This window comes from Schistocerca piceifrons, chromosome 7, assembly GCF_021461385.2.
Source record: "Schistocerca piceifrons isolate TAMUIC-IGC-003096 chromosome 7, iqSchPice1.1, whole genome shotgun sequence".
Taxonomy (NCBI): domain Eukaryota; kingdom Metazoa; phylum Arthropoda; class Insecta; order Orthoptera; family Acrididae; genus Schistocerca; species Schistocerca piceifrons.
Genome location: NC_060144.1, coordinates 289,751,674 through 289,777,903, shown reverse-complemented (window position 1 = coordinate 289,777,903; position 26,230 = coordinate 289,751,674). Strand labels below are relative to the sequence as shown.

The window sequence follows — 26,230 nt, the reverse complement described above, 5'->3', positions numbered from 1 at the left end:
CCACTGATGAAAATGTTACCCTCCTGAATGGAATAACCAGTCAGTACAGAATATGAACTGAGAGTAAATCGAAGAAAGACAAAAATAATGAGAAGCAGCAGGAATGAGAAAAGCGAGAAGCTTAATACCAGAAATGATGGTCACGAAGTAGATGATGTTAGGGAATTCTGCTACCTAGGCCGTAAAATAACCAATGTCGGACGGAGCTGGGAGGACATCAAAAGCAGATTAGTACTGGCAAATAGGTCAATCCTGCCAGAGATAAGTCTACTAGTATCAAATACAGCCCTTAATTTGAGGAACAACTTTCTGAGAAGATACGTTTGGAGCACAGCATTGTACAGTAGTGAAATATGGACTGTGGAAAACCTGGAAGGGAAGAGAACCGAAGCATTTGCAATGTGGTGCAAGAGACGAATGTTGAAAATTAAGTGGACGGTTAATGTAAGGGATGAGGAGGTTCTCCGCAGAATTGGAGAGGAAAGGAATATATAGAAGACGCTGACAAGAAGAAAGAACAGAATGGTAGGACGTCCGTTAGCACATCAGGGATTAACGTCCATGGTACTAAAGTAGTTGTAAAGGGTAAAAGCTGTAGAGGAAGACTGACTGCAACACATTCAGCAAATAATTGAGGATACAGGTTCCATGAAACCAATCAGAAGACTGACAACTGAAAAAAAAATTTTCTTGACAAAGCTATTCAACGCACATCCTCCTGCCCATATCTGTGTCACTTCTTCCTTCCTTTGTCTGCCACCTCATCCTCTCTCCTCTATCTGTGCTTCTCATCCTCCCAACTCTCCCTGTTTGTTCTTCTCCTTCTCCCCTCTCTTTGTCCATCTCCACGTCCCTTTCTCTATATCTTCCTCCCTCTCCCTCTGACTATACTCTCCTGTCACTCTTCCTCTCTCTCTTTTTTTGCACCTCTTCCTTTCCCACCTGCCCAATACTTGTCTGCGCCTTCCACCTGCTTCAGGCATCTCCCTGTCCTCCCATGTCTCTGTCCATTTCCTCCACCTCCTCACTCTATCCATAATCTCCTCCAGTTTTCTTAACATGTTTCCAAATTTGTTCATCAGCACATGTAGCCCTTCAATAATGTTCAATGAATCAGACCGATACTACTCCCAAGACATGCCAGTCATGCATTGCGAGGCTACAAACAGAGCGCTTGAAAGTCACTTATCTACCCCTAATGGCATCATGCAGGCCACTGTGCAATGTGGGTCGATAATGCAGGCTGATGCTTCTTCAACACAAAGCACTTCTTATACTGTTTAGGCCCCAAGAACCATTTCCAGCTCATGAAATATAGGCTGCGAAGCAGAGCAATTCTATTAGGCAGGCCACCACAGTTCGAATACAACAAGCCTGCAGTGAAGGGCAGACTATACAGCAGGGACTGAAAAAAACACATTTTTGATTATAACTCTGCTTCACTTGGGGCTAGGGAGTTACGAGGCCTGCTGATCCAGTGCCAAATTTGGCTGACATTGATCCAAGTGTTTGAGCGGAGATCTTGGACTTAACATGTACACTCATGCGCTCTGCTTTATATACATAACAGAGTTATACTTTTATTATTCTAAACATAATTTATTTTAATAGATTCTTGAAAGAAATTGAAGTACACAGGAAACAGAAAAATAGTTCATAACACAGTGTTGTGGTGCAGGGATCTAATGGCAGTGGTAAGCATTGGAGGTCATGTTAGCGTAACTTCTAAAGAAAATGTAATTCCATTTATAAATAGATATGAACAATCTGGAGCACACGTAGAATAAGCAACCACCGAAGAACCCAACACTCAGAAAAACAAATAAAAACTCACGAACTAACACAGATATAGCATTTTAATCAACTTTCCGCTATAAAACTCAATCAACGTTACGATATGAGGCCACAAATGAGTATACAGTTGAACGACACATTACAAAAATAAATAGAATGCCAATAATTCAGACCCTTCCAGTTCATTCAGGCGAGACCGAAATGTCAACACACAGTGAAAGCGTACGAGACACTCAATAACAGATCTAATCCTCAAATCGAATTTCAAAAATACCCAACCAAAGTTGACACCGTACTTAAAACTAAGCAGACAAACACAAGTGTCTGTATACTCCGGTGCCCACGGAATTTCAGAATGGCAAAAGAATGAGATCCAACAGCGACGAGAATTAAAATTTATTAGGTACACTTCCTTCAGATAGCACCCTTTCCGTTTAGTACACTAGACCCACCACGTAACCACTTGGCAACTTACCACAGTAACTAGGCCTGTGCCTCAGCCGTTTCCACTACAGCCAGCATTCACCACAGCAAACACGTACTTCTCTACCGTGCACCCACAGCAACCAGCTCTTGGTTCCCAGCTGCACGGCATTCCTTGGATCCACAAAGCCCAGGGCCGTCCACTGCTCCATTCGGGACGAAGTTTCTTGTTGATACCAGTCGGCAATCAGCCTCGGCCGGCCACCCACCAGACTACCTCGCTGCTCCGCCACAAGTTCCTGTTTCGTCACTCCAAAAGGATAGCAGGAAGAGATTAGTGTTTAACGTCCCGTCGACAACGAGGTCTTTAGAGACGAAGCTCAAGCTCTGATTAGGGAAGGACGGGGAAGGGAACTGGCCGTGCCATTTCACAGGAACCATCCCGGCATTTTCCTGAAGCGATTTAGGGAAATCACGGAAAACTTACATCAGGATGGGCGGATGCGGGTTTGAACCATCGTCCTTCCGAACGCGAGTCCAAAAGGAAATCCTCGACCTCCATGTGTCTAGCAGTTTGCCGACCGCTGTAGCCGAGCGGTTCTAGGCGCTTCAGTCCGGAACCACGCTGCTGCTACGCTCGCATTTTCGAGTCGTGCCTCGGACATGGATGTGTGTGACGTCCTTAGGTTAGTTAGGTTTAAGTATTTCTGAATCTAGGGGACTGATGACTTCAGATGTTAAGTCCCATAGTGCTTAGAGCCATTTTAACTATTTTTTTTTCCTGCTAGCAGTCTTCCGTTCGCTGGCCAATTATCCTCTCCTCCGCCCCACCATGGGTGCCTGTCGCTCGCCCGTTGTGGCGCTCCGACCGTTTGCCGTGCTGTGCCCGCGACCTCTCGCGTGCCCGGCCACCAAATTAATTTAGATACGCACTGCCAGCGCCGAGGAAGACGAATGTGTCACAATTCACGGCTCACCATCAATGATTTCAAAGCCGTTTATGTGGCTAAGGAAATGATTTTAAATTTCAGGTACTTAATAATGTGCGAGGGAAAGCTGGCATAGCTTGTGCAGTGAAAAGACTCGGTACGTGGCAGACCGCCACTGGCCGCTGTTAAGAAGAAGAAGTTGGGGCCATGTATTAGACCCTGTCCGGATGGAGCTTTTAATGAGTTTCGGCTCCTGAACAAAATTGCTGCGATCGAAAATTCCGTGAACCCAAGATGTTGCAGGAGGGCGAATAAAACATTGTCAGGACGGAGATGTAAATGAGTCAGAGGTACAGCACGAATTCACTGCAATGAAGAGTTTTCAGATAGCAAATACGTTGCAGGCTCGCATGTAACACCTTGACCGCACAGAGCTCTTTATGCACAAGTGGTTCGAGATGGAATTCTGAGGAAGGGTATTTCAGTGACAAGTCACGAATGGGGCAGATTTATTTTAAATTACAAAAGTTTCAGCAACAGTGATAAAGACGTTATGATAAAAACAGACAAATTTTTTCATCTGAAAACTCATTTTACTATTAGTCAATAAAAAGTGTAATGTGGTCCAGCGTGGAATGTATTATTCGTTTAACAGGTACGACTCGGGAGCAATGCTATTTTGATACAGTGGTGAGCAAAACGCAAGAAGAAAGTAGCTTTGTCGCTGCCATATAACATGTCGATGAAACTTGGACAATATATGCTACAGCGTAGAACAAAAGGTAACTCAAAGCAATAGCCAATGAGGCTAACAAAAATGACACTTTTACTCAAGGAAAACGATTACAATGACGTGACAGCGTTGAATATTGTTTCTGTGGTCACTAAAAAGGTGGGGCATGGTTCTTAATATGTTGTGTGATCACCGCGGACGACAGAGTATGCTCTGTAACGTTCTACGATTCTGGCCACAAGTCTGGTAAGGTGTTCCTTTGCTACAGCGTTCCGTTCCTGCTCTGGCTCTGCTCACACTGTTGGATTGTCATTGCTGCATCTGGAAGAGTTGCAATACGTTTCCCCGCTGCAACCTACATGTGCTCGATGGATTTAAGTCGGGAGAAGGTGTAGACGATGATCGATGCAGTGGCTGATTGTCAACCATAACACTGAAGGCAGGGCCGACTGCACCCCTGAACAGATGCACGTGGGAAAGGAATACATATGTCACAATAACTTTGACCAGTGACTATACTGTGTTCAAAGATGTCGACGTCACTTAGTCCATGCAGCATTACACCTCGCCGCACTATAATACCTGGACCACCAAATGATAATGATCGATAATATTTTCTGGATCCATTACGTTTTCTCGTCTCTCACCATACGAGAACTCGTCCAGTAGTGTCGCACATAATCATTTTGTCCGCATCTCGTGGTCGTGCGGTAGCGTTCTCGCTTCCCACGCCCGGGTTCCCGGGTTCGATTTCCGGCGGGGTCAGGGATTTTCTCTGCCTCGTGATGACTGGGTGTTGTGTGACGTCCTTAGGTTAGTTAGGTTTAAGTACTTCTAAGTTCTAGGGAACTGATGACCATAGATGTTAAGTCCCATAGTGCTCAGAGCCATTTGAACCATATTTTTAATCATTTTGGCGCTCCAAATATTTGACCATGGTATACTCAGCAGTCAACGTTATTCTGACACTGTACTCCTTCCACATGTGTGTCTTCTGAGGGGTACATTCAGCGCTGACATTTTTTGTACCCATAACAATGCGCGACCGCATTGAATTGCGCAATTTGAGGAGCTATTGGAACATGACGATGATCCGCAAGTGGCCTGATCAGGCCATTTCCCCGACTTAAATCTTATCGATCACACATGGGATGTATCTATGAGACGTACTGCAGCCCGTCCACATACACTCCGGCCCTGGATGTCCAGTGTTTAATCCTCGATAGGGGCGGGAAGCTTACGCCATTCCAGTCCGTCCAGGATGGCCCCAGCACCACCTTGCTTGTTATTAAATGAGTACTGGGGTTCTTTCCCAGTGGTGAAAGCCTGCCGGGGCGATGAGCTGACCACCCTGCCCTTCCTGGTGCCGTGACGAAGTCTGCACTGGTCCGGCAGTCGGGCTAATAGTCCGGTTATGGGCTTGCACCATGCGCTTTAATTTTGAGAACGTGGTCCAAGAATTATTCCACAGGGACATAGGTGACTATTCCGATTTGACACATAATGCAATTTTGGGAAAGTCTTAGTCGATCTGTCCTCCATTAAATGCTACACAAGTAGAAAAATCATCGTCAGATCTAGGATACAGATGTATTTTTAGGCTCAACAAAACTAGCACATTGAATTTATACTGTAGTACAATTCTCATTTCATAAATACATGAGATGGTAGTATACTCACATTCATTGAATTCACAGCTGTAGACTACCATATGCAGCATTTATTAAATGAAAATTGTGTTCTGCTTGCAGTCCATGTGCAGAAGTTGTTTTGTTTAGCCTAAAACCAGAAGTACATCTTAGTCTGACAGTGATTTTTGGAAAAGCATAACATGCAATAAAGAATGCTCCAATCAAGACTTTTCATAAATCCAGTTCGTGAAAGGCTTTACTTTACCATTCCGTTTCGCCCAGCTCTATGTGTGTACACCGAGCGAGGTGGTGCAGTGGTTCAAACCCTTGTCCGACCGTACTGATGTAAGTTTTCTGTGATCTCCCTAAACCGCTTCAACCAAATGCCAGAATGGTTCCGCATCCTTCACTAATCCAATGTAATCGCTGACCTCGCTGTTTGGTCCCTTTCCCTCCCGCTGCCTCCCCCACTCCCCACCCTCCCATATCAACCTAACACGGTTACTACAAGCCATACCACAAGTTGGGAAACGGGGCCACATTTCTAGTAGTTTACTGTCGAGTTGAGATTTTCACAAATTTGTTATTCGTATCTTACAGAAAATAGCAGTAAGGCAATAAACAGCCTTTTAAACGCGCCGCTAACGGCAATCAAGTAATTTGTAGCAATACAACAATTTAAAAAAAATTAAGGAACATTAGTAAACAGGCTACTAAAGTAAATACAGAACTTTATTAATAAGGTACGGTGAGGTAGTGAAGCTACCAACACAGCCATTAAAAAAATTAGGCAGGTCTCAGAAAACACACCATTAATGGCAATAAAAGGCATTTACAAACTTGGAGGAATTGAAAAAAAAATTAAACAAAAGTGTCCTGGAATATCATTAGAACATAACAGATATGACGGACCCGTGTAAGGCGGCCACAAATCACCCACTCAGGGATGCTCAGGCTAGACAGAATACCGGCCAATTTAAATACGCCCGTAAACACAATTGCCACTCTCAGGCTGGTCACTGCGCCTACTTTTAGCCCGCAAAAACCTGTTATAAGATGGCTTAACTTGCTGACAGAATTAGGGCTAACCTCGTGCAAGGAAACATTACACCACACAGTCCTGAATGAGCGACCACATGGTCAACCAACAAGAAGCATGAATTTACTCATAACGCACGACAGAATACCGAAACAATTAAACTGCCAAAACTACACCTCCCATCGGACAGTAATGATAGGAGGAGGAAAGGTCACTGTCTTCAATTACACCGGTGCCAGGGACAGAAAACCCGGTTGCCGGAGGCCACACGGCAGAAGAGACGCTGGTTACACAAAATTATTGCGTAATGATTAGACCTCCCACGAACTTAACTGGCAATTATGCTCGAACAGGCAGTATACGACCTCCGATGGCAAGGATCCACTCATCTGACTGCGCACGCGTCGCCAGCGTACCCACCACGCGACGGTCGCGCGACAACACGCTCTGTCACCGGAGTTCACGTCTTCTCTGCAACGCTGACGGGTAGTGACCGCTCCTTCATGTTAGGTGTCTCCTTTTAAACTGCAGTGTTGAAACGGAGGATTTAAAGAAGCTTGTTAACGTCCCACCAAGGCGAAATGAACAGCAACTACTCGTGGGGCGATTCTGTATACAACCAACACGTGGGAAGCTCTTCCGTCAACTCGACCCGCTCGTTACACACCACTGACATACATCACGTGGCGACTCGGTACAAACGACCACGCCTGCTTCGCGCTGGAGAGCCACACTGTCCTCCCGTGTCCACCACACTCTCTGCGCGCAACCCCCTACTTCCACGGCACCACACGAGGTTACAACTGGTCAAAGATCTCACTTCCTCCATAGCAGTTTCCCGGTAGCAAAAACGCAGATATCGATAGCAGAGGGAAAAGACAACCAAGCAGCCACACAATGACAGACAACATATCAAACAAACATGGCAGGGGAAGAAAAGGAAAACCAACGCAATCTAAACACAAGGTGTACCACGAGTCGATACACGGCTCAATTAGAACTCTAACACCGGAGACGGAATGGTGTGAAATGACGCACTGCTGGCAGCTCACTTCCAGACCTGCAGGTTCAGACACTTTGCAGCGTCCTACATTTAGGCTGGGGGCGGAGCGCGGTGGAGGTGGAGGGAGGCGTAGCTTCCGGCAGCTGATAGCGGGACACCCTTCGCTTCGCTGCTTCCCCCCCCCCCCCACCCCCCCACCCGCGCGCGGGCACCAATATATCTGCGACGCGGTCCGCTGCGCCGCGCCGCCGTAATTAGCTAATCAATTAAATGCATTGTGGGGCCACGGCCGACTGCGTGCGCACCAATTGAGGCAGCCAGCAGGCGATAAATCCACCCTGGCCGCCTCCCAATGAACGATGCGCACTCGAGGGAAGGAGAGCAATACGCCAAGAACACGTCGTCCCGCGACTACGTAGCATCCATTCACCTGCTGCTGGGAATGGTCTTAGCAGTTTCACTGGCATATCGTAGTCTCAGCTCCCTGAAAGAGGAATGACTCATGATAGAGTTTGGCAGAATGTTAGTGGAAACCAAGCATTATCGTAGCCTGTGACAACGGACAACTCGTAAATTACGACCCGTGTCATCGAAGAATAATGTTTACAAGGGAGTTAGTGGTGAGGAAGTAACACATTGGAACGTCATGGCTGATGGCGAAATTTTACTGTATAAACAGCGGAAATGTTTAAGAGAGAATTTTTCTTCCATTCATCAATATGTGCGAGGTGTCACAGGAAACAAGTTTTGAAAATGGTTTGGAATCAGCTGTAAAGTGTTTGGGAAATCACTAACTACTCCCAATTTTCAACACTGGAAGAATGTAGTATGGGAAAGTTCCACGCTGTGAGTTACACTGCTCAAAATACAAGGTAATTATAAGCGACTGAAGCGACTTCATAACTTCACTATATCCGCATAAACTGACATTTGATCATGAAACTCAACAGTCATAGAGAAAAACTGCAAAAGTTTCGTACTGTTGCAGCTGCACTTCACATTTTTGACACTAGAGTGCACTAGTGAGCAGCTAGGTAAGATGACGACAGGCACTGAGAAAGCACATGTTGTGCTTGGCATCAATCTGCCGTAACAATGCAATGACGCTTCAGAACGAAATTCAGCAAAGATCTACCAACGCCCAGCTCCATTCTCCATTCGGCAATCGTACGCGTAGTTTAAAGTTTCAGGATATCTCTGAGAGGGGAAATAAACAAAAGTCGGCCTGCAATGAGTAAGGAAATGTTTGACCCCTTGCGGCCGAGTTCAGCACGTAGCCCACAGAAGTCGACGAACAGGGCAGGAAAAAGCCGAACATATCACAACAGGCAGTTAGGAGTATCTTAAGAAAATGACTGAGGCTAAAGCCTTACAGTTGGTGCATGCCCTGACACCGTATGACAATGTCAGTCGCCGTTTTCGGCACAACTGCAACGGCGTATGCAAGAGGTTGGGTTTTGAGAGAATCTTATCAGTGCTGCAGCAACATTTTTTGTGAAAGAGACAACGTTCAGGCACAGTGTGCGAATTTGTAGGAGAGTGATTCCTCACGCTATCGTACAGCACCTTCCAGATTCACCAAACGTTAATGTGTTCTGTGTAGTCTCACGGTTAAAAGTTTATGGTCCCTTTTGCTTATGCAAAAAGATCGTAGCAAGACACATGTATCTGAGCATGAGGGAAAATTGACTCATGCCAAAACTGGACACTGGCACTGAGGACTTCATCTATCAATACGATGGTACTCCACATCACTTCCACCATGATGTTTGTGAATTCTTAAACTAGACAATGAGAAACTGATTGATTTTTTATGTTGTGATTGATGATCAGTAATTCATTTAATGGCCTCCACGCTCTCCCGACCGAACCTGTTGCGATTTTGATTTGTGTGTGGGATTATGTGGAAGGTTCAGTGTTTACGCCTCCTCTGCCAACAAATCTACTGTGAGCTCACATCAACAGTAATTCTTAAAAAATTATAGAGACGCACTGCGCCGAACATGGGACGAACTTGATTATCGGCTTGATATCTGTAGAATAAATAGGGGGCACATATGGAGTATTTTTAACACATAAAAAACTTTTTCCAGTCTTTCTATGTTTGCGCGGCGCACTACGAAATATATCGAATAATGTAACTATATTAAATCTGTGTAATTGCCTCAGTCATTTATAATATCCTTGTATATACACAATTTCAGCTTTAATACTTGTCTCGTTATGTTAAATGTAAGATCGTACCTCTCAATGACCAGCATTTCAAATTTTTTGGTTCGGTCAACAATTGTATGAAATCTGATAACCAAATCTTTGTTGCTCCTGGAAGCCATTAGACAGGAAACCTTCCACTGAAATTTGGTGTTTTTAGCTGGTTGGGTATTATAGGGTGAACCAGGATTCAATCGGAAAAATTGCGGAGTTTGTTGAGGAAACTTTTCTTAGTATTTTGGTACAAGAGACCCGTGGTTTCCGGTGACTTGTTACAGAGTAATTATTTATACAATGTAGCACCACAATTACCTCTGTTTATAGGGAAATACCGTCGAAACAGTGAAAAAAACTGTAATACTTCAACACAAAGCGCAGAATAGTGCAACAGTTCCCAAACAGATGCAAAAGTAGTATTATGGGGTTACCGCTGATGGAAGAAAATATGAAAACAGCCGCGCTGTGTGCGCTTCCACTGCATTTAGTGAACCCATACACGAGATGCACTTTGACCAACTCTCCATCAGTAAATCTATCTGTACTGTTCAGGCGAAAAAAAGAAAAATTATCAACGAGACTGTACCGACCAGTACTGAAAGCAGTCTCGAAGATCAAGAGTAAAGTGGATTTTACTCTTTTTAACGACAAATACTATGAGTGAATGGAACAAATATTTCAAAATAAAAAACACAGTGCATACAGTAGACGTATGCACCGTTATGGAGATATTTCTAGTGCAAAAGAGGTTCGTAGATAAATGAGGGCAAGGAACCAGACGAAATGCAATTACTCTGTAGCGAGCCATCGGAGACCACGGTCCCTTATACCAAAATGCTTAGGAAATATACCCGAACAACCTCCGAAATTTTGTGGGTGGAGTTCCGGTTCATCCTATGGACGTAATTCACTAAGTCAATGAGTAGAGGAAATTCTTCTCGGTGGCACTGACATCTAATAAATTAGGAATTTTGTACAGGAATGAAATCGGGATGTGCCACTTAACATCTTCAATTTCTTGGATTCTAAGTACGATTATTACTATATATGATTAGAAAATCATACTTTTGTGAACTGATGTTCCACTGCTGCAATGGTTCGGTGAAAGACATATTTATGTTGCTACACCATCAATTGCTACTATACATTTTGTTTAAGGCACTGTTAGTTTTTGTCCATAATGGACCATCTTCTGGCGCTGGTGGTCAAAAGTTTGTTACAGTATGCATAACATATTAGCATCAAGTTTAACAGGCAAGCATCAGTGTTGTTATTTCATGTCACTACCACACTGTTCTATTAGTGACATGTAATAACAGCAATGATCCTTGCCTGTTTAACGTAAGGATACTGTATGTAATGCATCAGAACGCAAAATCCTATAACGAAACCTTTAACCACCACCAGAAGATGGACCACGTACAGACCAAAATGAATAGCGAGTTTCTAATTTTTGACAGCAGCTTATGGTGTACCTACATAAATATGACTTTCATAGGAAATCATAGATATTTTCCTCCCTTAAAACTGTTGCTGCCTTTGATTGGCTAGTCGTTGTCTAACAATGACTGCAGTAAGTTTTCTTCGATATGTATTTTTGATGCGTGTGTAGATCAGGCAAGTTGATTGGCAATCTCTTTCAGAAGCAAACTCCTGACGATGATCCAGTCTTCCCCACTGGTGATACTACAATGTATTTAATTTACATTTTAAATGAAAAAAATTACATGTTTCACTCACTTTTATTTTCTTCCTCGGCGCGTTTCGAGGGATCACACACTGTACTTGAGATTATCAGTGGATAATACTAGTTTCGGGTTGTCTCTTCTACCTTTAGTTTTGCTCAAATAACTTGTTATGTGACTTGTTATAATAATATGGCATGGAATCATACATTACATGCAAAAACATTCTAACTTTATAACTAAAGTGATGATGATGAGGTCCCATACTCCGAGGAGCGTAAGGGATGATGCGGGAAACCCGTTCCGTGTCTAGGCAACGTCTTAGCGGAGATGCGTTGTCATTTTCTTCCTCCGACCGTAATGGGGAGGAATGAAGATGATGAAGACGACACAACAACAAGCAGTCATCTCGAGGCAGGAAAAATTCCTGACCCCGCTGGGAACCGAACCCGAGACCCCGTGCGTGCGAAGCGAGAACGAAGACGCAAGCCCACGAGCTGAAGGCATAAACCAGTCATCTTGAGGCAGGAAAAATTCCTGACCCCGCTGGGAACCGAACCCGGGAACCCATGCACGCGAAGCGAGAACGAAGCCGCAAGCCCACGAGCTGAAGGCATAACAAAAGCACTTGGCAGATTTTTCAGAAAAAGATCCCTAAATATCTTTATAAATATTCATCACGTTTGAATGTGCTGTTGAGTACTACTAGTGTGTTTCTGTAACAAGTGAAGCCCATGGAAATTGATGAAGTTCCGTGTGCCATCTAAATTATTGATCTCGATACTATTACAGACTTGTATCAAGCAGTGAACTATAACAGCTAATAATCGAATTTAATAAGGAAGCCAGGGTGAACAGAACTGAGGGTACGGTAGTTATGAAACGAGAAGAGTTCAAATTTAAATTGGTGATTTAAATAGATCGAGCAGGCAAGATTTTCATCTATACAGCCAAACAAGCTTGTTTTTGTAGTAATCAGTAGCAATTATCATCCAGTTTGACTGGTTATTAAAAACCTCAATGAAGAAAAGGTTATGAAATGAATAACATTTTATGTTTGGAAAAGCAGCGATTAGCTAAGATGAGTGCTTCACGCAACGTACTTTAGAAGCATTCAACTGTCTTCCATTATTTTTCAATATGGCACGCACCGGAAGATCGAAATACTTCCAGATGAGTCAAACTTGTCACATAATATTACGGACACAAGTTATTGCAATCACTGATGTTGCTATGTCGCATCACATAAAATGGAGGAAAGAGACAGAAATAGGGGAAGTCTTTCACAAGCCACAGTCCCCCCTCCCACGAAAAAGAAAAGAATTAGAATACGGAAATATTGTGCAGCAAAGATCACTTGATATTTTGTTTTAATTTCACAATGACCGGTTTCGACATAATCCTTGTGTCATCAGAATCTTCGGAAAATTGTTATTAACACGCATATATGTCACGAATACAATGGGAACACTTTCGGCTCTCGGGAAACTACACCACGTTGCCTTGTCAAATACATAAAAAAGAATATATAAAATATCCATTGCACCAACTCTGTGGGTATTTTATATACTCTTTTTTATGTTTTTGACAAGGCAACAATGTGTCGTTCCCTGTGAGTGGAAAGTGTTCTCATTGTATTGGTGGCATTTATGCCAAGCAACAAAATCTTTCCGAAGATCCGGTGATGACAGAAGGATTCTGTCGAAACCGGTCATTGTGAAATAAAATTAAAATACCAAGCGATCTTAGCTGCAGGAGATTTCCTATTCACCAAAGGCGTACCGCTCTCTACGAAAAAAACTACAGAAAAGAATCACATACCATGAGATCAGGAATCCTTGGAGATTGTGGTGAAATAAGAGAACCATACTGCCCTTACGCTGCGGCAGGTGGAGCGCCGTAATGTCGGTGGAAAGTACACCACATAATTGAAAGAGAATGGTACCTGTTGGAACGGGAAACGCGAAACAACTTACAGTTGCTGCGTTGTCGCCACAATAGGATTCTCATAGGCTAACGAGCGAGGGAGCAAGCTACACTACTCGCCATGAAAACTGCTACACCACGAAGATGACGTACTACAGACGCGAAATTTAACTGACAGGAAGAAGATGCTGTGATAAGCAAACGATTAACTTTTCAGAGCATTCACACAACGTTGGCGCCGGTGGCGACACCTACAACGTGCTGACATGAGGAAAGATTCCAACCGATTTCTCATACACAAACAGCAGTTCACCGGCGTTGCCTAGTAAAACGTTGTTGTGATGCCCGTGTAAGGAGAAGAAATGCGTAACATCACGTTTCCGACTTTGATAAAATGTCGGATTGTAGCCTGTCGCGATTGCGGTTTATCGTATCGCGACATTGCTGCTCGCGTTGGTCGAGATCCAATGACTGTTAGCAGAATATGGAATCGGTAGGTTCAGGGTGGTAATACGGAACGCCGTGCTGGATCCCAACGGCCTCGTATCACTAGCAGTCGAGATGACAGGCATCTTTTCCGCATGGCTGTAACGAATCGAGCAGCCACGTCTCGATCCCTGAGTCAAAAGATGGGGACGTTTGCAAGACAACAACCATCTGTACGAACAGTTCGACGACGTTTGCAGCAGCATGGACTATCAGCTCGGAGACCATGGCGGCGGTTACCTGCATCACAGACAGGTGCCCCTACAATGGTATACTCAACGACGAATCTGGGTGCACGAATGGCAAAACGTCATTTTTTTCGGATGAATCCAGGTTCTCTTTACAGCATCATGATGTTCGCATCCGTGTTTGGCGACATCGCGGTGAACGCACATTAGAAGCGTGTGTTCGTCATCGCCATACTGGCGTATCACCCGGCATGATGGTATGGGGTGCCATTGGTTACACGTCTCGGTCACCTCTTTTTCCGATTACCGGCACTTTGAACAGTGGACGCTACATTTCAGATGTGTTACGACGCGTGGCTCTACCCTTCATTCGATCCCTACGAAACCCTACATTTCAGCAGGATAATGCACGACCGCATGTTGCAGGTCCTGTCTTTCTGGATACAGAAAATGTTAGACTGCTGCCCTGGCCAGCACATTCTCCCGATCTCTCACCAACGGAAAACGTCTGATCAATGCTGGCCGAGTAACTGGCCCGTCACAATATGCCAGTCACTACTCTTGATGAACTGTGGTATCGTGTTGAAGTTGCATGGGCAACTGTACCTGTACACGCCATCCAAGCTCTGTTTGACTCAATGCCCAGACGTATCAAGGCCGTTATTACGGTCAGACGTGGTTGTTCTGGGTACTGATTTCTCAGGATCTATGCACCAAAATTGCTTGATAGTGTAATCAGATGTCAGTTCTAGTATAATATATTTATCCAATGAATACCCGTTTATCATCTGCATTTCTTCATGGTGTAGCAAATTTTAATGGCCAGTAGTGTAATATCTCCATGGGGTCTCCTACCAGCAGCCACGTCAACAAACAACTTCAGTTAGCACCAAAATAAACCTTTAGTTTCAAGGCTTAAATTAAGATTCATCTCAATTCTATCTTCGTTGAGGTTGGAGATATAGTGTCATGAAAGCATAAAAATCTTATTAACCGCTAGGTCAATTGTTAACGTTGACACCCCTCGTAGACATTACATGTAGGCAGCTCTAGAAAACTGACAGGAGGGCTGAGTGATCACAGTGCGTTCGATTTAAGGATTCCTTTCCAGGAAGATATGAGCACGCTGTGTAGTTAGTACCATGTAGAAGTACAGATAGATGTAGATTTTCTTCTGTCCACCGTAAACAGAAGTTTCTCAAAAAGTACGTTACGGGCGACCTCTACAATTCTGTTAAGTTAGTGTTACTTGGCTTCTCCTACAGCAAACTACCCGACAACTGTGATATCCTTCTGTTCATATCATCCTCTTTCATATAAAGTAAACTGTCTGTCACCATTGTCTTCATACAAACCAATAATTATAAACTGAAAGATATTGAGCGAGAAAACCATGCAAAAGTACTTGTGCGCCTAACTTCAAATGTTATCAAATGAGTCCCTCTTACAAATAAAACACTTTTAACCTCATGTTGGCTATTTTAGTATTTATTTCATTTTTGCCGGCCGCGGTGGTCTAGCGGTTCTAGGCGCGCAGTCCGGAACCGTGCGACTGCTACGGTCGCAGGTTCGAATCCTGCCTCGGGCATGGATGTGTGTGATGTCCTTAGGTTAGTTAGGTTTAAGTAGTTCTAAGTTCTAGGGGACTGATGACCACAGCAGTTGAGTTCCATAGTGCTCAGAGCCATTTGAACCATTTCATTTTTCTTTCTCGCTGAGCCTAAGTCACACGCCTGCATCGTTTAATTCAAGAATCGTGGTATTACAAATCCTTTCACAGCCCGCCATTTGTCACTGAGAACAATAACAATTTGATTACCCTGGCAATGTACATTCGGACGAGATTCTCCCCCTATATGAAGCTCTGTTGCTGATATGCACGAATGGACATCAAATTGCCGTCTTCATGTTACGTGCATCAAGCCTTACTAATGTCCTCCACAACTTCTGTTAACAGAACGCACACGTGTAACTATAGGTAATTTAAACATGGTAGTTAGCCAAACGCCACGTAAGCCGACTTCATGTTACCGCTTATTTAGTACTTGCACACACCCGTCTGTAGACACAGTGACCTTTACAAAGGACGCTGTGTACAAAAGGTTTCTCCCGGCTAACAGCCCTGTAGCAGTCAGTAAATGCGAGCTATCCATTTGCTGACAGTGTTCTTTACAAAGCAGTGCTCTCGACTAACAGTGGCCATATATTGAGTCCGCCACAGCGATACAAAACCTCTACCAACGTCACTCGAATTAAGTGGGTAGATTCATGAGCTCCATCACAACAACCAGGGAATCATTGCTCTTCTCTTTTGAGAGGTCGCGTTGCGCCGTATTGAAGAAACTCGTTTCTGGATGTGAAAGGAGGCGCCTTCAAGACGAAGAGTAAATATTTAAGGAGTTTGTCGATCTGAGGGAAATGTTTTGTGCACCTCCATGTATACAAACCTATAGGGGTGGTGACAGAGGGCTTTCAATGCTGCACATTAAATGCTCGATACAGCCATGATGTACGGGCTCCCATGCAATCCATGAATTCCGAGTTTGTCTGTGTGGCCATCCTCCGCAGCAAGCATATAAATACTTTTTTTGTAAATAAAACTGCCTTTTCCTGCTGCAGCAATTAATTCCAGTTTTAATGAGTCTTCCGAAATTCCACTTCACTTCACGCTCAAAGTCGTCGCCATGCAATTCATGGTGCATAGGAATATGGTACAGATGCAATCGATGTTGATGTAGTATTCTCAACACCGACGTTTTTGAGATTAACGATTCTCGCGCAATTTGTCTGCTAGCGATGCGCGGATTAGCTAAAACACCTACTAGGGCATCATCATCTGTTGCAGGTCGTGGTTGACGTTTCACATGTGGCTGAACACTTCCTGTTTCCTTAAATAACTTAACTATCCGGCGAGCGGTCCGGACACTTGGATGATGTTGCCCAGGATACCGAACAGCATATATATAGCACACGCCCGTTGGGCATTTTGATCACAATAGCCATACATCAACACGATATCGACCTTTTCCGCTATTGGTAAACGGTCCATTTTAACACGGGTGATGTATCACGAAGGAAATACCGTCCGCGCTGGCGGAATGTTACGTGATACCACGTATTTACACGTTTGTGACTATTACAGCGCCATCTATCACGAAGCGAAAAAAGTGGTCCAACAAAAACATTCATATTTCTTTACGTACTACACGATTATGTGATAAAAAATGTGGCTTCCTATTTTTAAAAACGCAGTTAATATCCGTTTGACCTATGGCAGCGCCATCTACTGGGCCAACCATAGCGCCATCTGGTTTCCCCTTCAAGCTAGACGAGTTTCGTTCTTTGTATTTTTTTCGTTTCACGCTTATTTCTTGAGATATTTGGCCCGGTCACCATCAATGGACCACCCTGTATGTGACAGTAGAATAAGCGGAATGGTTATTAAACTGAAGAAGTCTGACGATGTTGCACGGTGATACAATACTACAGAAAGGCGGTGGAAAATCTCTTGCAACTGAGTGTGGCTTCAGTCAGTATCCGGCGGAAAGTGCACCCCGTGAATTCCTTCTTCCATGTTGCCATAGGTATCACGTAACAGCCCCATCTATTCTGGGAATGCAGGACGTGTGAGGGCCCCATTTTTACTCTGTCGCATGAAAGCAGAATACGGAGTAGTCCACCCATCCGGTGTCCTCTAAAGATGTCAGCGCGTAGAAGTGCGCAGATAACAGACGCGTAGTTCGTGATGTGAGACTGTAAGAATTGCACCAAACTGGCTTAGTATTTATATCCAACTACATGAATATTCGAATTCAAGTGAGCTGTCAATGGCATTAAATTGACAAAGCACGTAGCAGATAGTCATGAACGGCTAACAAACAAATTAACGAACATACGCCTAGAATGCAACAAGTAACGCAGCCGAAGTTCGTAAAGTTTAAAATTCTTGTGCATTATATATGAGGTACAAATTTTAGTCACAAGTCATCCTATTCTCTATTTCTCGTTGCAATCCCCGCTGATTTGGGATTTGTTAAGAAAATATGTACCTGTATACATGGAGCACGTCGTGGAAATTAATCGTGCGGTTCCTAGCTTGCAATCGAACTGTGTTTCAGCCCAAAACAGTTCGCTCGGCATGCACTTTTGGCGGGGGCCGAAGACGCACGTAGCGCTTCGTCATCGTATCATAATTCTATTGTCAGTAAAAATGCCTTAAAATGAAATCTGAATTGATTGATTGAAAGCTTACTAATGAGAAAAAAGCTTCTGTAAATGTCAATGAAATTAGAATTATTTTTTAAAGAAATATTAATAAACGAAAATTCATCCGCACCTCACTCCATTTCATGAGTCATACATCAGATAATGCTTCCTTTGTCAGCTACGAAGTGAGGCTTGGGAGTGGTCATAATGGATCCAAGAGCAATGTATGTAACGCTTTGCTGGATGTAACAGGCACAGAATCAGAACTGTTTGAATTCAATGAAGAGATGTTTCAAATATGTGATATGTAAAAATACTTTACCTGTGAAACGGCAGTGATTCTTAGGGGGATTTAATTGTGTAATGAATGGAGGTAACATTTGTTAAATGAAACTTGTGAATTACCCGAAGTTTTTCGGAATCGAAGTAACTAAATTCGATGGTTTTATATTGCTTTGTGAAAAGCTGTAAAGAAACATTCGCATAAAGATAATTCCTAAGTTAATCCGCGGAGATTAGTAGCAAGTAGATCTAAATTTTACAGGAACTATTACATACTTATTACATAGTAATTAGATGAACTGCATCCTGTTTGTTGATGTTTGAGTAATTATTTGTATACGCTGCGAATAGCTGTTAATTATGTAGAGGGAATCTGTTTGTACAATATAATTATGGTTTCACCGTGTTCATTTCCCGATTTAATGGCGTAAAATGTGTCTACTTGCAAGTCTCTTTGCGAGCTGTAATTTACCGAACTTCATATTCGCGGTATGTATATACTGCTACATATTGTATCTGATAGCCGACCGGAGTGGCCGTGCGGTTCTAGGCGCTACAGTCTTGAGCCGAGCGACCGCTACGGCCGCAGGTTCGAATCCTATCTCGGGCATGGATGTGTGTGATGTCCTTACGGTAGTTAGGTTTAATTAGATCTAAGTTCTAGGCGACTGATGACCTCAGAAGTTAAGTCACATAGTGCTCAGAGCCATTTGAACCATTTGTTTGTATCTGATACGAGTCGTACATCATGCGTTTGATGCACGCAACACACGGTTTATTTCACTTCTTTCAAATACATGTACAAATTTAACGGTATGCTTCTTACATTTTTCTTACATATAAAGGCAAACTTTTTCTAGAATGTTCTTCTCTTAATTCTGTTCTCAGGTACTTGAAGGTTACACTTAACTACAAGTCGTTTTAGAATTTTTATTTTTTGGATGTGTCTTACGTATAATGAAGGCTGTATTAAATCACACGAAGAGTGATCACAAACAGTGTTTTGCAGACCATATCTTCGTATTCTAAAGTTCACGCAATTGATGTTCTGGGACTGGAGTCTTTGTAGGTATGTGTTACAGTAATTGCTCAAAGGTGACGTATACCAAGCGTTCGTCGGTCATAATCATGGGTAATTTCGCTTCCAGCTTGCTAAACATAAACAGTTATTACGTCAATTTGTAGTTATTTGAATCACTATCTACCTTCATGATGCCCCTTCCTTCTGCGAAAATGTGGTGGAAGCTTGTTAAACTTTTTTCACTCTGGTAGTAGTGTTGCCTCTCTATGGTATTCTGTTCCTTTCACGCAGCTCCATCACTGACAACAACAAAGAAAAAAAATGTTTCAAAATCTGACTGGGCATATATCAAGGCAAGCGTAGCTGAATTATATGGTTACGTTGTCCCATGCTGCTTTAGATGTATGCCTAGATCATCATTCATAGTGGATGGTGAGTGGTGACGTGCTGTTTCTCGGCAGCTCAAGACAAAATGTTTCAGTTGATGAGACATCTAAAGAAGGAGCTGACAAGGACCGCTTGGAAACATCCTCTGTTTGGAGATTCACCAAGATGGCATGGTCCACGTGTGGTCTTGTATTAGGCCATAAAACATTAGAAACATAGAGGCTACTGAACAGAAGTGGAGAATATCATGGGTAGCAAGTGACAGTCGATACGACAACGCCCATATGATGATGACTAGTCTGGCAAAATATGTTCTTTCCGGGGCCTCAAATTTGGATAATTCCGTCATGATGCAATATCTAGAAACGGGTCTTACCTGAAAAGATGTCCTGGTGCTCATCCCATGTCCGCTGGTCTTGTTGAGAGCTAAACTGTCAGCGCTACGTGTTTCCCTGTGAGAGGAACAACGATCACCGTACTGACAGTTCGTGGCGCTCCACACGCCGTCGTGATATCCGTGCAGATACGCGTCTTGCACCAAACAAGATCTTTTCTTGACTGACGTTGTCTGACGTCGCTGTATTATTCTGCAAGACCGAGTGAACAAAATGTCCGTCCTGTCAGGTGATAGTTGCGCGAAGCGGTTGAGATTCTCCGTGACGCTGAGTACGGCACTACTGGACCCACCGATTCCATGTTTGCACAGTAATCGTGGCTTGCTGACCAACGCTAGAGAGTAATATCGTGGTATTACGTAACGGAAATCTCGATAAACAGCTTCCGACATTGCTGGTCGACACTTCTTCTTATCACAAGTGGCATAATACGATCTTGTTACGGATATCCAACATTCAAATGCGATTTTTGTAAGAAAACCGCTGCATAGTTTCTCCTTAAGTACATAATATACTCCTTGCTACTTTATCGGATGACGTTGAAAATGATGTTAATTTCGACACCCAAGCAAGTCGTACATTTCATGCCAGTTTGACATTTATTGCATTACTCCATTATGGTGTTACAATATGAATGACTAGATATGTAATCTGCCTAATAAATGACTCAAAAATGAACGGCATCATCTCCAAGTCTTATAGTTTTATTTCACAAACATAGTATAACAGTCAATTACAATATTTCTCGAAATAGAAGCAAATTTCTGGGCAAAGTAAAATCTACCAGCGAACTAAATGGTGCAGATTTAACCTGTGCTAGGAATTCACTTACCCAGACATAGATTTAATGCGTCGGCCAGTCTTAGAAGCTATTTTATGTAATTCACGGTATATGTAATCATCATACAGGATGGTCCGAAACACCCTGGAAAGCTTGTAAGATGTTGCAGGGTAGGTCGTCCTGAGAAATAATTGTTAAGATAAAAATTTGATACGTTGGACCGTTTCCGAGACCGTTTCATATCCAATTTTGTATCGCTCTCTTGATCGGTTTTGGGAAACCAAACGAAATAAACATTTAGCGATACCGTCTCTGAGAGGCCGCTTGAATTTGCGCACAACGGCCTGGTGGGATAACTTCAACCTAATAAACTCGGAAGCGACGCAAGGTAAGTAATTGTTTCTTAACAGTTATTTCTCAGTACAAATTACCTTCAACACCCTTACAAGCATTTGAGATTGTTTATAACCACCCTACATACTAATACCTTATATGTGCTAATTGAAGTCACAAACTCCGGAACCGCGGGACTGCTACGGTCGCAGGTTCGAATCCTGCCTCGGGCATGGATGCGTGTGATGTCCTTAGGTTAGTTAGGTTTAAGTAGTTCTAAGTTCTAGGGGACTGATGACCACAGAAGTTAAGTCCCATAGTGCTCAGAGTCATTTGAACCATGGCCAAGTCACAAACAGTAATTTGATCTGGTGTTCAAGATGCAGAAATTAAGTATAATTACACTATAACCGCTTTTAATCCTACAGAAATTTTCGAGATAGTCGCTTGGTCATCATGATTATAGTTACATAATAACTTGTTGTGACACAGTTGACATGATTTCATCATTGTGAAAACAATGTAACCCGTTGAACCGCTATTATGATCCAGAATGGTCTCACTTTGGAAACATCCCCCAGGCTGTGGCTAAGCCATGTCTCCGCAATATCCCTTCTTTCAGGAGTGCTAGTTCTGCAAGTTTCGTAGGAGAGCTTCTGTAAAGTTTGGAAGGTAGGAGACAAGGTACTGGCAGAAGTAAAGATGTGAGGATGGGGCATGAGCCGTGCTTGGGTAGCTCAGATGATAGAGCACTTGCCCCCCGAAATGCGAAGGTCCCGAGTTCGAGTCTCTGTCCGTCACACAGTTTTAATCTACCAGGAAATTTCACTATTATGATGCTTTGAACACCGCGTAATCCTGTAAGACTCACATCGAAATATAACAGAATTAGTTGAAGATAAACTATCCCGATTTTAAGCATTTCGACGAATCTGGAATAAAGCAGTATTTTCCAAGGAAATGGTGCAAGACTCACTCTTCAGAACACATTCCCCCGAGTGGAATGCACTGATAGAACCAGACTGATGCGATGTTTTCCAGATTTTCCAGAAGCGCTAGGCGGACTCTGTGTGTGGGAAAATTACCTGCAATCGTGTGTACACTAGATTTCGACCTAAAATACTATAATAGGAAACATAAAATGGATTTCGTTGGATAGCCTGAACGGCATTCTGTGGGAAGCTATTAAAATGTTAAAAAGTCTTTGTAAACTAGGAGGAGAGGCATCTGCAAAATAAAAAGACCTGAAGGAGGGTGATATGGGAGGCAGAAGGAGGCCATACACAAGCAAGCAAACGTGTTGGGCTGTACATTGAGATAATCAAACTTAGCTAAAATCGATTTATTCGATTTATGTTTCAGTTCTATGTGTTACTAGGAGATGGCTTTAAGGCACGGTAAATCTCTAGTTCTTCCAGAAAATTGACAACATTGCCCTTACGTCCCAAGTCAAAACTGAAAACCGATTAGAACCGAGCCAGATGACTGTGCCTTGAACCTGACCTAAAATGGTCCATCCGTCTGGCCGATATACGCACACGGGCAGGCATTACAGGTAATTCATCAAACACTCAGAGACTTGAAAGGATTACCCTTCATTTTTTCACTATGTGTGAACCTCATCCCATTATGCCTGGGAATCAAATATGCCGGAATAATCTTGTATGTCGAAAGTTATTTGCCAACACGGCATGAAATCCTACCATGTTATGGAACTCTAAGATACCAAGTTGACATCCCTTGTATTCAAGATTGTCACTTTCCCTTATTATTTTACGACAGGGCCTCATCTGATGATGTAACCAAATTGGAAACAGATCGTGCTTTGTAATAAAGTAACCATGCAGCTGCAGTGGTGTTTTTATTTAACATCTGTTCTTTCTCCTATACTGTTTACTCGGAGTTACTAAAATTTGCAGTTTTAACGAACAACATGCTGAATTCTAAGGACATAGGTGCTCCAGCAAAGATGTTGTGCAGTAAGTGTATTGCGCATGTGCAGGAGGGACAACCGCACGGAGGACGCGGCCGTGATGCTGGAGCGCTGCATCCGGCTGGACTCGGGCTACACGCCGGCCTACCTGCTGCTGGCACGGCTGTACGCGGGCGCCGGCCTGCAGGCCAGGGTGGGCGAGCTGCTGCGACAGTTGGTACGCCTGCAGCCGCTGTCAGCCGACCGGCTCGCCGACTACGGCGATTGGTTGCTGCAGCAAGGTAGGCAACCCACGTGTCTCCAACATTGTAACATCTGCTTCTTCTCAACAGAATCAGGGCACAATGCAACACACGTTTTTGATGTTATGAAATAGGTTTCCGCAGTAGAAGTCAGTTTACATAAAAGATTTTTGGTATGGCACATGTAAGCAAATGGAAAATAGCTATCACTGAATAAAACCAACATTTCGGCAACAATACAGCGACCTTCATCTGCGTCTATTTCTCTGCCAGTTCTCCCTGAAAACGACAATGTAACTGCGGTCGAAACGTCAGTTTCATTCAGTTAATAGTTCTCTCATAATAAGATGCAGTAGCATGTACAGCCGCGTCTAGTGGCCGCGTGGTTTGAGGCGACATGTCACGGATTGCGCGGTCCCTTCCTCTCGAGATCTGAGTCCCTCCTCTGGCATGGGATTGTGTCTTAGTTTAAGTAGTGTGTAAGTCTCTCAGGAATACACACTTTTGACCATTTAGCATCCACACAAAACTTTTATATAAAGAGATGGGTTTTACTTCAAAAATCTCCAACATTTGTAGTGACTGGACGGTGTAAATCTGCTGATGCGAGAATTATTTAAAATAGCGAATTAGAGATAAGAATGTTTTGCTTTCGCCAATTTGGAAAGTCAGCCCTAATTTAAAATCTTGAAATACGTATCACATTTACTGATCACAGATTTCGTGGCTGTGGCTTCGGTATACGAGTCTGTTACATTTGCACCCGAAAAGGATTTGGTGAAAGGTGGGTACAGTTAGTATCCCACTTCCTTTTTGAAATGTATGTTGTCTTTTACTTTTCCCCTGTGACGGAAGTCATTAGTCTGTGCCTAAGATCTGTCACAAATTGCGAAAAATGTATTGATGATTGAAATAAAAAGTGATGATGCGAAGTAGTTAACGTGATGTAGGGTCTATGGTGACGAGATCTCTTTATATTACTTGTCACAAATAGTATGGCGTGAGGAGGGGGGTGAGTGGGGGAAGGGGGCGGGAGGTATCTGGACTCGAATGTGGGATCGGGTAGATGCTCCTGTGAAATTAGTCAAATGGATGAATGGGAAGGAACTGACGGATAGAATATCGGTATTGTACAAAGTTTAGGAAAGAGACTATATTTGGAAAGTGGATGCCTGTATTTCACATCGAAGAGCAAAGATTATGCTACAGCTGGTAGCATTCCTAGTCTTAGGAGTGCGGGAAGCGGATGTGGTTAGAATTACATGGGAAAATACATGACTGATTCACAATTCATACACCAAACAAGGGTTTAAATATAGGTGTTAAAACTATTAAATACAAAACTGAATGAAAAGTCCAGTGGTCCGTTGTAGGTGTATTTACTTAAGTCGATTATACACCCACACTACCGGTTTCGCAGATTTTAAGTTGCATCTTCTGGTTTATATAAACACTGTGTCACGTGGGAGTTACAGAACGACGCAGAGTAACAGTTGGCGTGGCTGGGCAAAGTTCTCTGCTCTCCTCAATTGATGGAAAACCATCATCAATGACGAATGTCATGCCTGTGTTAAAATGACGAACTGTTATCCCTTTACCGACTTTACGGACTCTTCAAAGAACAGAGAATGCCATCATAGATGTTACAACGGAAAATAATTGGTCCAAAAGCCAGTACTCGTATGTGCTCGTTATCAACATAGCAACTGACAACACAAGCCACGAGCGTCCCGTGCGTAGTCGAAACGTGTGCTATGGTGCCATCCGGGTATCAAAACAGTGACAGAAATTGACATGGGAAAAGCATGTCGAATGTGAGGAGATGCAAAGAAGGTCTGAGGTACAGGTAAGTACGTGTCAGCACACCATGCTTATGTAGAACATGGGTACAATAAAGCGCGAGCACTCTAATTTATGTCATTTACTTGAAGGTGTTGGAGGTGTGTGACTGATCTGAGATTTATTTGTACTGGTACAAGATTTTGAAAAGGAAAAGAAATTTATACTAGCAGGAGAGTACTCCTTATCCAAGGAGTTGGAGGAAAATAGTCAAAACTGCTACACTTTTCATGTCCTAGAGAATGCCCATAATCCTTATTTTTCAGTGCATGAAGAATCTGCATTTGGCTGTCTACGCTTCTGTTATCCAATACTTGAAGAACCTGCATTCCCTTTCTTAGGGTCCTCGTGTCCGTTTAGCCTAATGTATGCGTCTGACTGATTGTTACCGTCGCTAGTAGTTTATCTTCCCTAAGACTTTCACTAATCTTCCTACCCATCTGACCGACAGTGAGTTTTGCACATGTTCCACAGTCAATTCTACTAATACCTGAATGCAAAATAACAATGACGTCGTCAAATTTAGGATTCTTTATTTCCTCTCTACGTGCATTATTTCCCTTCCCTAATTCTTCTTTGGTTTCTCTTCATTGCTTGCTCAATATACTGATTTTTCCAACTACTATTTCCGTCTCATATCTTTCGACAGATATATCTGCAGTCTGATCTCCGTTCAAACTGTCGACAATCTCCTTCCCGTATTTTATCCACTCTACCTTCAAAATTTCGAAGTGTGTATACCGGTTAATATTGTCAAATACTTTCT

At 43.1% G+C, this 26,230-nt stretch overlaps 1 protein-coding gene across 1 annotated transcript in view; it reads left to right on the top strand.

Annotated features, from left to right (window-relative positions):
* The window catches only part of LOC124805635 (protein O-mannosyl-transferase TMTC1-like), a 654,220-nt gene that overhangs the window by 591,489 nt on the left and 36,501 nt on the right, over positions 1–26,230 (top strand). Inside the window, exon 14 of the mRNA XM_047266203.1 lies at positions 23,453–23,664. Within this exon, the coding sequence (XP_047122159.1) occupies positions 23,453–23,664 (212 nt within the window). The remainder of the gene's footprint in view (positions 1–23,452; positions 23,665–26,230) is intronic.